Source organism: Bufo bufo, unplaced genomic scaffold (genome assembly GCF_905171765.1).
Source record: "Bufo bufo unplaced genomic scaffold, aBufBuf1.1, whole genome shotgun sequence".
In the NCBI taxonomy this organism is placed as follows: Eukaryota; Metazoa; Chordata; class Amphibia; order Anura; family Bufonidae; genus Bufo; species Bufo bufo.
The window spans coordinates 7,908-24,101 of NW_024400023.1; the positions used below are offsets into that span (position 1 = coordinate 7,908).

Here is a 16,194-nt window from a genome sequence, read left to right on the forward strand (position 1 = left end):
GATGATAAATCTGGTGCAGGGATAGACCATTTTCACTGACTCTATAATTACTATTGGTTGGCTTACATTAATACAGGACTTCTTTGTACTAAGGCCTACCCCCTTGTCGAGTAAGTCAGAAAAAGTGTAAAAACCCTAGTGGCACCAACTTGCACCACATTTTAGACAGGTTTTAGGTGTATACACCTTAATAAAGCAGGGCCCATATATACACAGTGTACAGTCAGCTCCAAAGCTTCTGGTGGCTGTATGTGGTCAGAATTTTACCTTTTTAAAAGGTTTTTGCAGCCATAGAAAAAGAAAATTTCAGTAGGATGCTAATGGTTTAAAAAAAAGATTCATACCCCACTGCTGCCATTCAGATGGTGCCCGGGCCCACAATGTGTGCAGCTTTTTGCTGACATAGCGGGAATGTTGCTCACTCAATCACTGGGATTGGCTGAGCGACATTCCCAGCCATTTCCTGCTGTGTGAGGATCTCAGGGAATAGATGACAGTGGAGACTTAGGCACCATCAGAATGGCTGCAATGGGGTTGGAGAGGTGAGGTACCTATTTTATTTGTTATTTTTTTTACTGGATATATTTTCCACCTGAATTCATAATAACATTTTTATTTACATGTATATATTTTCAGAAATTTTGCTGGAATCAGTCTTTTTAAGTGTGGACCCATATATGAGGTAAATAAGTTTAATAATAATTATAGTAAGGCCTCATGCACACGACCGTATGTATTTTGCAGTCCGCAAAAAACAGATCCTTAAAAAATACAGATGACGTCCGTGTGTATTCCGTATTTTGCGGAACGAAACAGCTGGCCCCTAAAAGAACAGTACCATACTTGTCCGTAATGCGGACAATAATAGAACATGTTCTATTTTTTTTGCAGAACGGAAATACGGACATACAGAAACGCAATGCACACGGAGTAACTGCTGTTTTTTGCAGACCAATTGAAATGAATGGTTCCGTATACAGTCCACACAAAAAACGGAACGGACACGGAAAGAAAATACATTTGTGTGCATGAGCCCTAAGTTATATTTTGTTGGTCAATTTGATTCCAATTTTGTCATTTGTGGGTTGTTGGTGTAAACTAAACGCTGAGTAGAGTACTAGGTGAGAAGCCGCTAAAATGGCACAACGGCCCAGAACAAATATTATGAATGTGAATATATATATATATATATATATATATATATATATTAGATTCTCTACATACATGAATATGTCAGCAATGATCATTTTCCCCCTCTTTTTTTTTTTTTGTGGTGGTTTCTCTGGTGTTTTTCAGGCACAAAATGGGGGTCATTTATCAATCTGAAATATAACCGTGGCGCTGCAATCTGCGACTTCTCCCTGCTCAGGCCAGGTCTAAAATTTTGGATTGGGAAGGGGATGGGCCGTTGGGCTTATCTCATTTACCATTTTCTACGCCTGTTTTAGGGGTAGAAAAAGGTCTAAATGTAAGACAGTTCGAAAACTGTTTTACATTTTGAACTGTCTGAGGATCTGCCGACGTTATGGAGAGGCCGGCGCCTCTTCTTAACTTCGCCGGATCCACCGCCTGCTTAGGGCTTTATTAAGACTGGCATCTAAAATGTTGGTCGCAATAAATGTCTCCCCAATGTGTCTTACCACTAGCATTTTTCCCCTATAGAGAATGGGATGAAAACACCAGAGCTTAAGCATTTTTGAAAAGAAAGAAGCCAGAACAACAACAAAAAAAAAAACTGTTGTGAAAAAAATCACAAAAATGCAGAAAAACAGCACTAAGTATGGCAGAAATCATTAAGGGAACAATGGCCAGTACCACATATTAATATATCTTATTCTTTACAGTTTTGCTACTGCGTTTTTTTAACGTGGGCAGTCCAAGGAAAATATTCCTAGTACTGCTTTTATGGAAAACCATGTTGCAATACCTCATGTAAAACCATGATCATGTGGTTGTTAAATAATGTTTTTCCCATCAAAGTCAAAAGGGGAAGAGGCAGACCCATGATTAATATGCTAAGCTACATTTTAAAGGGGTTAGCTCAATAATTTTTTGTTTAGCAAAAAAAACTCAATGTGGGAGATTTAAAAAAAAATGGTGTTAAGTAGAACTGGCTTAGTTGCCCATAGCAACCAATCAGATTCCACCTTTCATTTTTCAGAGCTCCTTTGGAAGCTGAAAGGTGGAATCTGATTGGTTGATATGGGCAACTAAGCCAGATTTCCTTTACAACACTTTTGATAAATATCCCCCGGAATTCTGAGCATCTTTTGTAGTGATGTATATTTAGAGATTACATTTAAGACTTATAATAGCGTCACCTAGCAGTTCAGCCCCATAGTACACCCTCTTTTCTACATGTTCAGAAATGGACATACATGAGCTGTTTCTGTGCTCTATTTCTCCATCTTTGGTGTGGAAGGATCCCTGAGATTAAAGGGGTTGTCCATGATTAGAAAAACATAGCTGCTGTCTTCCAAAAAAAGCACCACCGCTGTCCACAGGTTGTGTGCAGTATTGCAGCTCTGCCCCATTTACTCCTACGGAGGTATGCTGCAATACCCGACACAACCTATGGACAGGGGTGGTGCTGTTTTTGGAAGAAAGCAGCCATGTTTATCTAATGCTGGACAACCCCTTTAAGCCTTCCCTGCTTGTCAGAAGAGGAGAATGTCATTGTGCATGTTCAGCATCTATACTCACAAGCAGAGGAAAATAAAATGACGTTCTTTTCCTCTGACAAGCAGAGAAGACAATGCAGATTATGGGATAGCCTTCCCCGCAGCAGGCATCATCCCACTTCTAAAGATTACAAATTGCATATACTTATCCACATCTGAACTCATAGGTTTATTCAGTACGGGGAAGGGAGGGGGGGCCTGAACCGCTGGGTAGTGCTTATCAATGAAATATCCGTTCACATAACATACACTCACCTAAAGAATTATTAGGAACACCTGTTCTATTTCTCATTAATGCAATTATCTAGACAACCAATCACATGGCAGTTGCTTCAATGCATTTAGGGATGTGGTCCTGGTCAAGACAATCTCCTGAACTCCAAACTGAATGTCAGAATAGGAAAGAAAGGTGATTTAAGCAATTTTGAGCGTGGCATGGTTGTTGGTGCCAGACGGGCCGGTCTGAGTATTTCACAATCTGCTCAGTTACTGGGATTTTCACGCACAACCATTTCTAGGGTTTACAAAGAATGGTGTGAAAAAGGAAAAACATCCAGTATGCGGCAGTCCTGTGGGCAAAAATGCCTTGTGGATGCTAGAGGTCAGAGGAGAATGGGCCGACTGATTCAAGCTGATAGAAGAGCAACGTTGACTGAAATAACCACTCGTTACAACCGAGGTATGCAGCAAAGCATTTGTGAAGCCACAACACGCACAACCTTGAGGCGGATGGGCTACACCAGCAGAAGACCCCACCGGGTACCACTCATCTCCACTACAAATAGGAAAAAGAGGCTACAATTTGCACGAGCTCACCAAAATTGGACTGTTGAAGACTGGAAAAATGTTGCCTGGTCTGATGAGTCTCGATTTCTGTTGAGACATTCAAATGGTAGAGTCCGAATTTGGAGTAAACAGAATGAGAACATGTATCCATCCTCTGATGGCTACTTCCAGCAGGATAATGCACCATGTCACAAAGCTCAAATCATTTCAAATTGGTTTCTTGAACATGACAATGAGTTCACTGTACTAAAATGGCCCCCACAGTCAACAGATCTCAACCCAATAGAGCATCTTTGGGATGTGGTGAAATGGGAGCTTCGTGCCCTGGATGTGCATCCCTCAAATCTCCATCAACTGCAAGATGCTATCCTATCAATATGGGCCAACATTTCTAAAGAATGCTATTAGCACCTTGTTGAATCAATGCCACGTAGAATTAAGGCAGTTCTGAAGGCAAAAGGGGGTCCAACACCGTATTAGTATGGTGTCCCTAATAATTCTTTAGGTGAGTGTATTTAAAGGGATTCTGTCACCAAGTTTTGGGATATAGAGATGCGGACATGCACGGCTAGATCGCCGCTAGCATGTCCGCAATATACCGGTCCTATAGGGCTGTGTGCTTTTATTTTCTTTAACCGCTTGCCGCACACGTAACGCCGAGATTTCCTGTGAACGCACGCTCACAGGAGCGCGCGTTCACAGGATCGCAAAGTTAATAAGTTGATCTACAGCCTGCCAGCAGCGATCATTCGCTGGGAGGCTGTAGATGCGATTTTTTTAACCCCAGAAAGGTATATTAGACGCTGTTTTGTTAACAGCGTCTAATATACCTGCTACCTGGTCCTTTGGTGGTCCCTTTTGCTTGGATCGACCACCAGAGGACACAGGCAGCTCTGTAAGTAGCACCAAGCACCACACTACACTACACCCCCCCCCTGTCACTTATTAACCCTTTATTAACCCCTGATCACCCCATATAGACTCCCTGATCACCCCCCTGTCATTGACACCCCCCTGTAAGGCTCCATTCAGACGTCCGTATGTATTTTGCGGATCCGCGGATCCGCAAAACACGGACACCGGCAATGTGCTTTCCGCATTTTGCGGATCCGCAGATTGCCAGAACTATATAGAAAATGCCTTTTCTTGTCCGCAATTGTGGACAAGAAAAGGACATGTTCTATATTTTGGCGGAACAGAAGTGCGGACCCGGAAGTACAGATCCGCAATTCCGGATCCGAGCGGGACAAAGTCTGTCCCCATAGAAATGAATGGGTCCGCAATTCCGTTCCGCAAAATGCGGAACAAAATTGCGGACGTGTGAATGGGGCCTAAGGGTCCCTTATCACCGCCAGTTAGTTAGCTACTTGTTAGGTAGTTAGCGCCCAGCCCACCGCACTGCAGTCACTGATTAGTCGCTGATTAGCGTCATCGCTGTCGCTAATCAGCACTAGTACTATATAGTATCTGTATGTGATCAAACTGATCGCAATCAGATCTATATCAGTACATTAGGGTCACCTTAGGCTCTACAAAAAACGCTGTGTTCGCCCGATCAGGCCTGATCTTGTGCGCACACTTGCGTTCAGTCCGCCCCACCGCATTGACAAAAATATTTTTTTTCTGATCACTGCAAAAACACTGTAAAATCGCTGCGGCGCTATAAAAATCACTTTTGAGCTTTTTGGATCTTTATTAGCGATCGCAGGTTTTTTGTTTTTTGCACATTTTTGGCAGAGATTTTTTCATCCACATTGATCGATGCGAATGAAGAAATCTGTGCCGTTCATATTTTCTTTCAGCCCAGAGGCTGAACGAAAAAAAAATATCTCATTACCCGTATGCTCAATATAAGGCCTCATGCACACGACCATGCCGTTTTTTGCGGTCCGCAAACCACGGATCCGCAAAAAACGGAAGGTGCCCGTGTTGACTTCCGCAATTTGCTGAACGGAACGGGCGCCGGCAATATAAATGCCTATTCTTGTCCGCAAAGCGCGGACAAGAATAGGACATGTTATATTTTTTTAGCGGGGCCGCGGAACGGAGCCACGGATGCGGACAGCACACGGAGTGCTGTCAGCATCTTTTGCGGTCCCATTGAAATGAATTGGACCGCATCCGAGCCGCCAAAACGGCAGCTCGGATGTGGACCCAAACAACGGTCGTGTGCATGAGGCCTAAGGAGAATAGCACAAACTCCTAATGCTGGCCATACATGTAATGATTGCGGAGACCCTCAAATGCCAGGGCAGTACAAACACCCCACAAATGACCCCATTTTAGAAAGAAGACACCCCAAGGTATTCGCTGAGGGGCATATTGAGTCCATGAAAGATTGAACTTTTTGTCACAAGTTAGCGGAAAGGGAGACTTTGTGAGAAAAACAAAAAAAATCAATTTCCGCTAACTTGTGCCAAAAAAAAAATCTTCTATGAACTCGCCATGCCCCTCACGGAATACCTTGGGGTGTCTTCTTTCCAAAATGGGGTCACATGTGGGGTATTTATACTGCCCTGGCATTTTAGGGGCCCTAAAGAGTGAGAAGAAGTCTGGAATCCAAATGCCTAAAAATGCCCTCCTAAAAGGTACTCGTTGGACTTTCGGCCCCTTTGCGCATCTTGGCTGCAAAAAAGTGTCACACATGTGGTATCGCCAAACTCAGGAGAAGTAGGGCAATGTGTTTTGGGGTGTATTTTTACATATACCCATGCTGGGTGAGAGAAATATATCTGTAAATTGACAACTTTGTATAAAAAAATTGAAGAAGTTGTCATTTACAGAGATATTTCTCACACACAGTATGGGTATATGTAAAAATACACCCCAAAACACATTGCCCTACTTCTTCTGAGTATGGCGATACCACCGGTGTGACACTTTTTTGCAGCCTAGGTGCGCAAAGAGGCCCAAATTCCAATGAGTACTTTTAGGATTTCACAGGGCATTTTTACGCATTTGGATTCCAAACTACTTCTCACGCTTTAGGGCCCCTAAAATGCCAGGGCAGTATAAATACCCCACAAGTGACCCCATTTTAGAAAGAAGACACCCCAAGGTATTCCATGAGGGTATGGTGAGTTGTGAAATGTAATGTTTTTATTAATGTTAAAATTTTCTTTTTTGTCACAAGTTAGTGGAATATGAGACTTTGTAAGAAATAACAAAAACAAAAAAATAAATCAATTTCCGCTAACTTGTGCCCAAAAAAAAAATCTTCTATGAACTCGCCATGCCCCTCACGGAATACCTTGGGGTGTCTTCTTTCAGAAATTGTGTCACTTGTGGGGTATTTATACTGCCCTGGCATTTTAGGGGTCCTAAAGCGTGAGAAGTAGTTTGGAATCCAAATGCGTAAAAATGCCCTGTGAAATCCTAAAGGTACTCATTGGAATTTGGGCCCCTTTGCGCATCTTGGCTGCAAAAAAGTGTCACTCATGTGGTATCTCTGTACTCAGGAGAAGTAGGGCAATGTGTTTTGGGGTGTATTTTCTTACATATACCCATACTGTGTGTGAGAAATATCTCTGTAAATGACAACTTTTAAAAAAAATTTATACAAAATTGTCAATTTACAGAGATATTTCTCTCACCCAGCATGGGTATATGTAAAAATACACCCCAAAACACATTGCCCTACTTCTCCTGAGTACGGCGAGATTACGGCAATCTATCGTTGATGAAAGGAGGAAATTCGGAGGACATAGGCGGTGCTGGGCTCCTTCACAGGCGGGCGTGGCTGGGCACCAGGAAGGTTCGTCTAGCCCCTTGGGCACCTTCAAGACTAATTTACATATATCTAAAATCTTTTTTTAAAGAAAATAAAAGCACACAGCCCAATAGGACAGGTATATTGCGGACATGCTAGCGGCGATCTAACCGTGCATGTCCGTATCGCTATAGCCTAAAACTTGGTGAAAGAATCCCTTTAATGTGTCCCAATATAAAATATGTTTTAATTACGTGCTGTATGTGACTAACTCTAAAATTGTGGGATAACCCCTTTAACTCCCTTCTCTTACAGCACCATAAATATACAGCAGATGTGGGTGTTTTAAAGAGGGCACCCATTTTTGAGCGCAGCAGGCCCCATAGCCACCGGGTGCCTGCTATTTTCAACAGCAGACACCCTAATGTCTGCATTCAGTGATGATGCTGATGGAGATATTTAACCCTCAGATGCCATGGTAAAACGTGAACACAGCATCACTAAAACCAGAAGCCCAATGCTTCCCAGCCCAGGATGTATGTCTTCCCCTGGTTGAGATCGGGGAAGGTATTCCATAGTAGTAATAGGCCTGAGCCTGTACAAGGCTTCCATGCTTATTACGAGTATATTCCAATGCTGGCAACCATGCCTTGTAATACAGTATACTGAATTCTGTAAGGCCCCTTTCACACGGGCGAGTATTCCGCGCAGATGCGATGCGTGAGTTGAACGCATTGCACCCGTACTGAATACCGACCCATTCATTTCTATGGGGCTGTGCACACGAGCGGTGATTTTCACGCATCACTTGTGCGTTGCGTGAAAATCGCAGCTGCTCCTCTTTGTGCGTTTTTCACGTAACGCAGGCCCCATAGAAATGAATGGGGTTGCGTGAAAATCGCAAGCCTCCGCAAGCAAATGCGGATGCGGTGCGATTTTTACGCACGGTTGCTAGGTGACGATCGGGATGGGGACCCAATCATTATTATTTCCCCTTATAACATGTTTATAAGGGAAAATAATAGCATTCTGAATACAGAATCCATAGTAAAATAGGGCTGGAGGGGTTAAAAAATAAAATAAAATAATTTAACTCACCTTAATCCACTTGTTTGCGCAGCCGGCATCTCTTCTGTCTTTATCTGTGAGCAATAGGACCTTTGATGACGTCACTACGCTCATCACATGATCCATCACCATGGTGATGGATCATGTGATGGACCATGTGATGAACGCAGTGACGTCATCAAAGGTCCTATTGCTCACAGATGAAGACAGAAGGAGATGCCGGCTGCGCGAACAAGTGGATTAAGGTGAGTTAAATTATATATATTTTTTTTTACCCCTCCAGCTCTATTGTACTATGCATTCTGTATTCAGAATGCTATTATTTTCCCTTATAACAGGAAATAATACAATCTACACTACAACTAACCCAAGCCTGAACTTCTGTAAAGAAGTTTGGGTCTGGGTACCACATTCGGTTTTTTATCATGCGCGTGCAAAACACATTGCACCCGCGCGATAAAAACTGAACATCGGAACGCAATCGCAGTCAAAACTGACTGCAATTGAGTTCCTACTCGCGCGGGTTTGCCGCGATGCACCGGGACACATCCGGACCTAATCCGGACACGCCCGTGTGAAAGAGGCCTAATGGATAAAAATCCATTACAGAATACAAATGATAATATAATGATTGCAGGTTATAGTCATCTAGGAGGACAAAACAAAGTTAAAAAAAAGTAAATGTTTTAAAAATATAAAAAAAAAATATTCAAATCAACCCCCTTTCCCCAAAAGTAAAATAAAAATAAACGAACAATATAAAAAATAAACATCATAGTCATCAGTGTGTATGAAAACACATGTACTATTTAAATACATATAAAAAAAAATATTAAAATGGCCAATTTGTTCTTTTCATTGATTCACCTCCCCAAAAAAATGTAATAAAAGGTGATAAAAAAAAGTCCTACACAACCCAATGACATAATTGGAAAGTACAGATCATTCAGCAGAAAATGAGCCCTCAAACAGCTCCATAGACATAAAAGTAAAGTTGCGGGGGTTCTAATATGGTAATGCAAAAAAAAAATAAATTGCTTTTTCAACCAAAATTTGTTCTTTTTTAGAGATTAAAACACAAGAAAAACTATACAAATGTCGTATCGCAGTAATTGTATTGACCTGGAGAATGAAAGGAACAGGTTAGCTTACCACTCAGGGAATTCTGTAAAAATGAAACCCATAAAGCATTTTTTTTTTCCCAATTCATCCTATTTGGAATATTTCCAGCTTCCCACTACATCGTATGCAACAGTAAATGGTATCATTAGAATGCACGACTTGTCCTGCAAAAACCAAGCCCAAATATGTGAATGGGAAAAAAAGTTATGGTTTCGGGAAGGTCTAGAGTAAAAAACGCTCAACAAAAAATCCCCCTGGATTAAAGAGGTTAAGGGTTGTTTAAGACACAGCAGTTTTTGGTGCATTTCTTTTTAGCTAAAGCCAGTAATAGATTCCAAATGAATGAGAAAGATAAAGGACAGACTTATACTTCATTGCTGGATCTATTTCTGGCTTTGGGTCAAAAACTGTCACAAAAACTGATGGTTTCAGCCATGGAAAAATGTTGATACATATTTTCCAAGCAGAATGGATTTCACTGCCATTCCGTAATGAATCCGCAGCAAAATCTGCATGTGTTAGTTGCGGATTTGCCCTGAAATTCACCCTTTGCAATACAATCCACAATGAAAATCCTCAAAAACCTGCCCTAAGTCCTGAAAACATTACTGTAAATATGGTGACAATCAAAGCTTAGAAATCCCAGTCTCAGATTCTCACCCACTTTTCAATACTTGCAGCAGAAGGCCACAGAGTGCCATTTATTGGGTACATTTGATTGGCAGTGAAAATTAATTTCTGAGTCTGAAGAAACTGGTAATGCATATTTTCTTTTTGTCAGATTTTATTGTTAAATACCACAGAAATGGGCATTTTTTGAAGGGTAAAACAATATTTAGTGAATACTCATGATGACATGCAAGCAGCACTAACCTAATTCTTTTATATCTTACAGGCCGTATAGTAGCCGGACTATGAAAGGAGGGGATGTAATGATAGGATCCCAAGTTGCCAGGTAATATATATAATCCATGCCTTTCAGGACAGATGGGTCTTGGGTTGTCAGACAGCAGGTTACGAGATTCCTATTCATTTTTCACTTCTGTTAACTAAGGAGTATATATGTTTAATATGTTTGATAATGTACAGTAAAAAAGTAATAAAAGTAACCCTCCATTTTAAGAAAACAAAATCACATGAACTCGGTAACAAAAAGAATACTTTCGTGGTGCTCTCCTTTTCATCTTTTTAGTTGCAGATCCTGCTAGTTCTCAAGCTCCTCTGTCATCCAAAAGGGGTTGTCTGGTAATTTGATATTGATGATCTATCCTCAGGATAGGTCATCAATATAAGATCGTCAGGGGTCTGCAGGGAAACCCCTGCTGATCAGCCGCTAGAAGAGGCCATGTGATGTCACCATAAATCTGTAACATCAGCCTAATTGCAGCTCAGCCGGATTGATGTGAATAGGGCTGAGCTGCAACGCAAAGAAAAGACGCTGTACAATGTACTTAGCGGAAAGATGCCGGGAGCCGGATTTGCTCACCAAAGCTACAGTGAGCACAGCGGCTCCCTGATTTAACTGATCAGCCGAGGTGCCGGAACGTGGACCCCTGACGATGTGATAATGATGACCTATCCTGGGGATAGATCATCATTATATTTACATGGATAACTCCTTTACTGAACCAGAGGGTCATTTTAAATAATTTCACTGCTGCAGGACCTTATCAATCATTTTTTTTTAAGCTAAATTGTGAATAATAAAAAAATGTAAAAAAAAAGTTAAAAAATGGACTAATGACTTTCTGGTTGCAATCAGCTGTTTTGGGGTTCTTGTCCTCATCAACAGAGCAATGCTACATCAAAGGCCTATCACCTGGCCAATCAGTAGCCTGCTTTATACTGAAGGGGAACAGGATCTCTGAAACAGTGCTATTTTGTAGGAGATATTGGCTTGCCTGATATCCAAAGTCACGTTTCAAGGCTCTTTCATAGGTCAGATGTTGACTTACAGGGTAGTTACCCACAGGTTAGTCAGAACGTTTAATTCCACAGGAGGAGAGCTAATTTGTGCGTTTACAATGCATACAGATGTAGTAGCACTTGCAAACACAGGTTTCACATTGCGTTACTAACGAATCGCGACTTCTCCTCTTTCATTCCGAATGAAATAACAATTCTAACAGCAGTACACAACAAGGCCAGTAGATGGCAGTGTTAACTTAAAGTACATAATGACACTACATTACACTATAAATGTAACATTATAAAGTGTATATGTAGTGTGGTAAGGTGAACAGAAAAGTGTATGGTAAAGTCCTGGCAGGGGTGGATATCCCACCCAGCTTCCTCAACTGGTGAGGTAAATAAGATCCAGAAGGTTAAAATGGTCTCAGCAATGTGTAGGTTGCTGAGACAGCTTTGTTAAGTTTATGGGCTGGATTTTATTGGACTGGGAGAAGGTAGGATTGGTAGAGGGACCTCCCCAGTCCACCCCATTCCGGGACAGGTTTTTCCCTAGCCTGAGGGATCCCAGCTGAAGCCAGCTGGGATCATCAAGGGGAAATAAAGCACAGTCCAGGCTATCAGTCTGGGTGTCGGGATTCGAACCAGTGACCAGCCATGTCCCAGGCAGTAGCTCTAGCCACTAGACTACCAACCCTTCTGGACATTTCCTTCTACTGAACTCTTTGATCTACCTTGTTCCAGGCTTGCCTTGTTAATCTCTGTGATTCCTTGCACCTGCTACTTCCTCTTTATAAGCCCAGCCTCTTGCACCAGATCCCTGCTGGTTATTGTTCTTCTGGACTTGATCCTGCTGCATCTACTGCTGTTCCTCTGCTGCTACTGCTACCAACTTGACTGCTGCCGACCTTGGAATTGTCCCCGACTACTCTTCTGTCCCCGACTACTCTTCTACCAACTGAACTGCTTCCACCATTCCCGATCCGGATTGTCTGACCACGCTCACTGCCGCCTGCCCTGACCCACCGCCTGCTAACCGATTACGCCTCTGTCTGACTTCCTGCAACTACAACCTGCCTGCGGTCCTTGCCACTGGGCTCCACCTCCAGCCAGCTATCCTCTGACTCAGGTGAGCCTGTAGGATTGTAACAGAATAACCAGCCCAAAAAATGGAGTCCGCGATGGCCACCCTGCGCAAACAAGTCTCCGAACTTCAGGAGTTTGGCACCTCTGCCCAAAAGGAAATGACTCAACTTCAAGGCGCAATCCAGAGCCAACAGAGAGAAATTATCGACTTACAGAGTCAACTACTGGACGTACGCAGCGCGGTCACAGACTCCCGCATGCCTCCCCCGTCAAAGTTTAACGGCGATCGGAGCCAGTTTCGGGGGTTCCTCAACCAGTGCCGTATCTACTTTCAGATGCAGCCGGGCTCCTTTTCCTTGGACAGAAAGAAGATCCTGTTCATCATTAACCTTCTAACTGATGAGGCCCTGGCATGGGCATCCCCATATGTGGAGTCCCACAGTCTCTTATTAAATAATCTAGACAACTTCACCGCAGCCATGAGCCAAGTCTTCGACGACCCTAACCGCTGCGCGACTGCCGAGGCTAGGCTGCACAGTCTACGGCAGGGAAGACGCTCTGTAGCCGAGTATTCCTCCGAGTTCCGCCGCTGGGTCACGGACACCACCTGGAACCCCGCTGCTCAGAAAAGTCAATTTCGCCGCGGACTCTCCGAACTTATAAAGGATGAGCTCGCCAGGGTAGACGCCCCAGACGATCTGGATGACTTCGTCCAACTGTGCATCCGAATTGACCGGAGACTCGCGGAAAGAAGGAGAGAAAGACTCTGGTCCTTAGATAACAGGCCCGCGTACCCTTTCACTCCAATGACTCAGCCGGCTCACCAACCCTCCACCGAACTGATGCAGGTCGACACACTGCGCAAGACTCTATCGGCTGCTGAAAAGGAGAGACGACTGGCCGCGGGCCTCTGCCTTTACTGTGGCGAGCCAGGGCACTTCGCTATTAGGTGCCCCAATAAGATTTGCCGAACCATTGCTGTCACTGAATTACGGGAATTACAACAAGCTAAAATTTCACCCTTGGCCTCTGAAACCATGGACACTACAGGTACCGGGTCCCACTTCATTGTTCCCATCCTTATCACCATTGGGGAACGACAGCTTCCCTGCTCCGCAATGCTTGACTCGGGGGCCGGCGGAAATTTCATGGACTTGACCTTCGCCCATGAGAACAACATACCACTGGTAACCAGGGTAGCCCCCATCGATCTGGAAACCGTCGATGGGACCCCGCTCTCTTCTGGGCCGGTTACGCACCAGACCGCTGATCTTCAACTTCTCGTCGAACCCGATCATCAGGAAACCATTCACTTCTCCCTGATCACCTCCCCTAAGTTTCCGGTGATCCTAGGCATCCCTTGGTTGGAAACTCACAACCCCTCGGTGGACTGGGATGCCCGCTGCATACGGTTCCGCTCGGACTTTTGTTCTCAGAACTGTTTACGTAAATCCGTCCCTTCTCCGCCCGAAGAACCTACCATATTCGGACTATCCACCAAGGAGCTTTTACCCCCTCAATATCTGGAGTTCCAGGATGTCTGTGACAAAAGAAATGCAGATAAACTTTATAAGCCCAGCCTCTTGCACCAGATCCCTGCTGGTTATTGTTCTTCTGGACTTGATCCTGCTGCATCTACTGCTGTTCCTCTGCTGCTACTGCTACCAACTTGACTGCTGCCGACCTTGGAATTGTCCCCGACTACTCTTCTGCTTGTCCCTACCAACTGAACTGCTTCCACCGTTCCCGATCCGGATTGTCTGACCACGCTCACTGCCGCCTGCCCTGACCCACTGCCTGCTAACCGATTACGCCTCTGTCTGACTTCCTGCAACTACAACCTGCCTGCGGTCCTTGCCACTGGGCTCCACCTCCAGCCAGCTATCCTCTGACTCAGGTGAGCCTGTAGGATTGTAACACTGGGGAGAGTAATGCCTGGAGAAAGTCTGGGAAGCTGGCTGCCCTGCTGGCTAGAGAAGCCAAATTCTCTGTGTGAACGGTGTTCAATAGGTGAGTTAGGAACTTCACTGTATTAGCCAGAGCCCAGACGGGCAGGTGTTTATTTTAGTTTGGTTTATGTTTTGTGGTGCTGGTCCTTCACCTTACCCAGTGAATTATAACTGGGGTTGCCTGTATTGCCGGAGTGTGATAAATAAAGCAACATTTGGACTTTAACCCTGTGGTATGCAAGAGAATCTGTCATCGCCGCCCTACCTGAGAGTGTAACCCCTTACAGTAGGTATAATACTTCATCCCCCCATCCTGCAACTTCTGATGTTCCCATTTCAGGATGGCTGAGTGGGCGCGCGATCCTCCCAGCCTGCTTTACCACTCAGCTGCTATAATTAATATTAATTTAGATGGCCGGATCTATATCTAAAATCATATATCCTTTATTCTAAGAACAATGCCGGCTGAAAGGTTCTGATCCACACAGTCCATGACTGTGGGGATCAGAACCTTGTTAAATATGTAGATATATATATATATATATATATATATATACGGTATATACACATTGTTATTTTATTACTTAATCCCCCCGCAGCTCCTGATGTGCCCCATTTCAGGATGGCCGAGCGGGCACCCGAGCTATATACCTATTTATTTATACCTATTTTATTACTGTCTACTACACAATAATTCTGAAATATAAATCTCTTATATATATATAAAAATGAATTTCTGTCTGTCTGTCTGTCTGTCTGGACGTTCTTTATGCGCAACCAAACGACTGGAAAGATCTTCACCAAATTTGGCACACAGGTACATTAGGTGTCCGGGAAGGATATAGACCGGGCCTTCGCTCTCTAGGACGTACCATTCCTGAGATATTCCCCAAAAATTACCCACATTAGCCAATACAAGCCTGCAAGTCTTTCTCTTCAAATCCCAACTGCCATAAACAAAGTTTTACTCCAGGTTTCCATAACAACCCAACCATTTTTCTTTACTGCTTAAAGGGGCGGGCACTGTGAAGGTCACTGTTTTTAAAGGGGCAGGCACAGTGGAGGTCACTGTTATTAAAGGGGCGGGCACTGTGGAGGTCACTGTTATTAAATGGGCGGGCACTGTGGAGGTCACTGTTATTAAAGGGGTGGGCGCTATGAAGGTCCCTGTTAAAGGGGCGGACACTTTGAAAGTCACTGTTAAAGGGGCGGTCACTGTGAAAGTCACTGTTAAATTACAGAGCAGAGTAAGTCCTCCTGCTGTTATATGCCTCCTCTTTATATGTTTTTTGCCACTTTATATTTCAATGTGTTCAGTACCTTCTATGTGCTTGAGTTGAATACGGTATATTATTAATCTGCTTACCAGTGTTAGTTAGTGCGATTGTCCGCTGTTACTGGAAGAAAGACAACTACTGTATGGGCCCGTAATTGTGTATACAATGAAGAGAACACTTGATGGCATGGTTCCGTTCATTGTATAGGTGTATGTGGTGTATAATGAAGTTAATAATTTCTTACCTGGCAACAGGATCTGATTGGAGAAGTCATCGGCGAATGACGTCTGGGGAAAGTTGCAGGTGCCATTGGTGAATGATGATTGGTCCTGCTCTTTAATGGACGTTTCAGGTACCTATAAAAGAAGGAAACAACGGTTAGGGCACATTCACTGCAATGGACAACAAACAACTACCGCCCCCCCTCCTCTATATTGTCGCAATGTTAGATTCATTGGGTGAAGTCACTCATTATTTGAGTGGACGTGTTGTTTATTATTATATCTATTTAACAGTTAATTAGTTAGTTAAAGAATAAACATTGTGGCCTTTTCCTCCACATATATACTTATAAATAATTTCCTTAATAAATGTTATTTAGCAATTTA

The 16,194-nt window shown here is 43.5% G+C and overlaps 1 protein-coding gene across 1 annotated transcript in view; it reads left to right on the forward strand.

The window, feature by feature from the left end:
* The first annotated feature begins 616 nt into the window (after nt 1–616).
* LOC120983013 (prostaglandin reductase 1-like) overlaps nt 617–16,194 on the forward strand; it is a 32,605-nt gene continuing 17,027 nt past the window's right edge. Inside the window, exons 1-2 of the mRNA XM_040413126.1 lie at nt 617–682; nt 10,262–10,321. Coding sequence (XP_040269060.1) covers nt 621–682; nt 10,262–10,321 — 122 coding nt within the window. The 5' untranslated portion in view covers nt 617–620. The remainder of the gene's footprint in view (nt 683–10,261; nt 10,322–16,194) is intronic.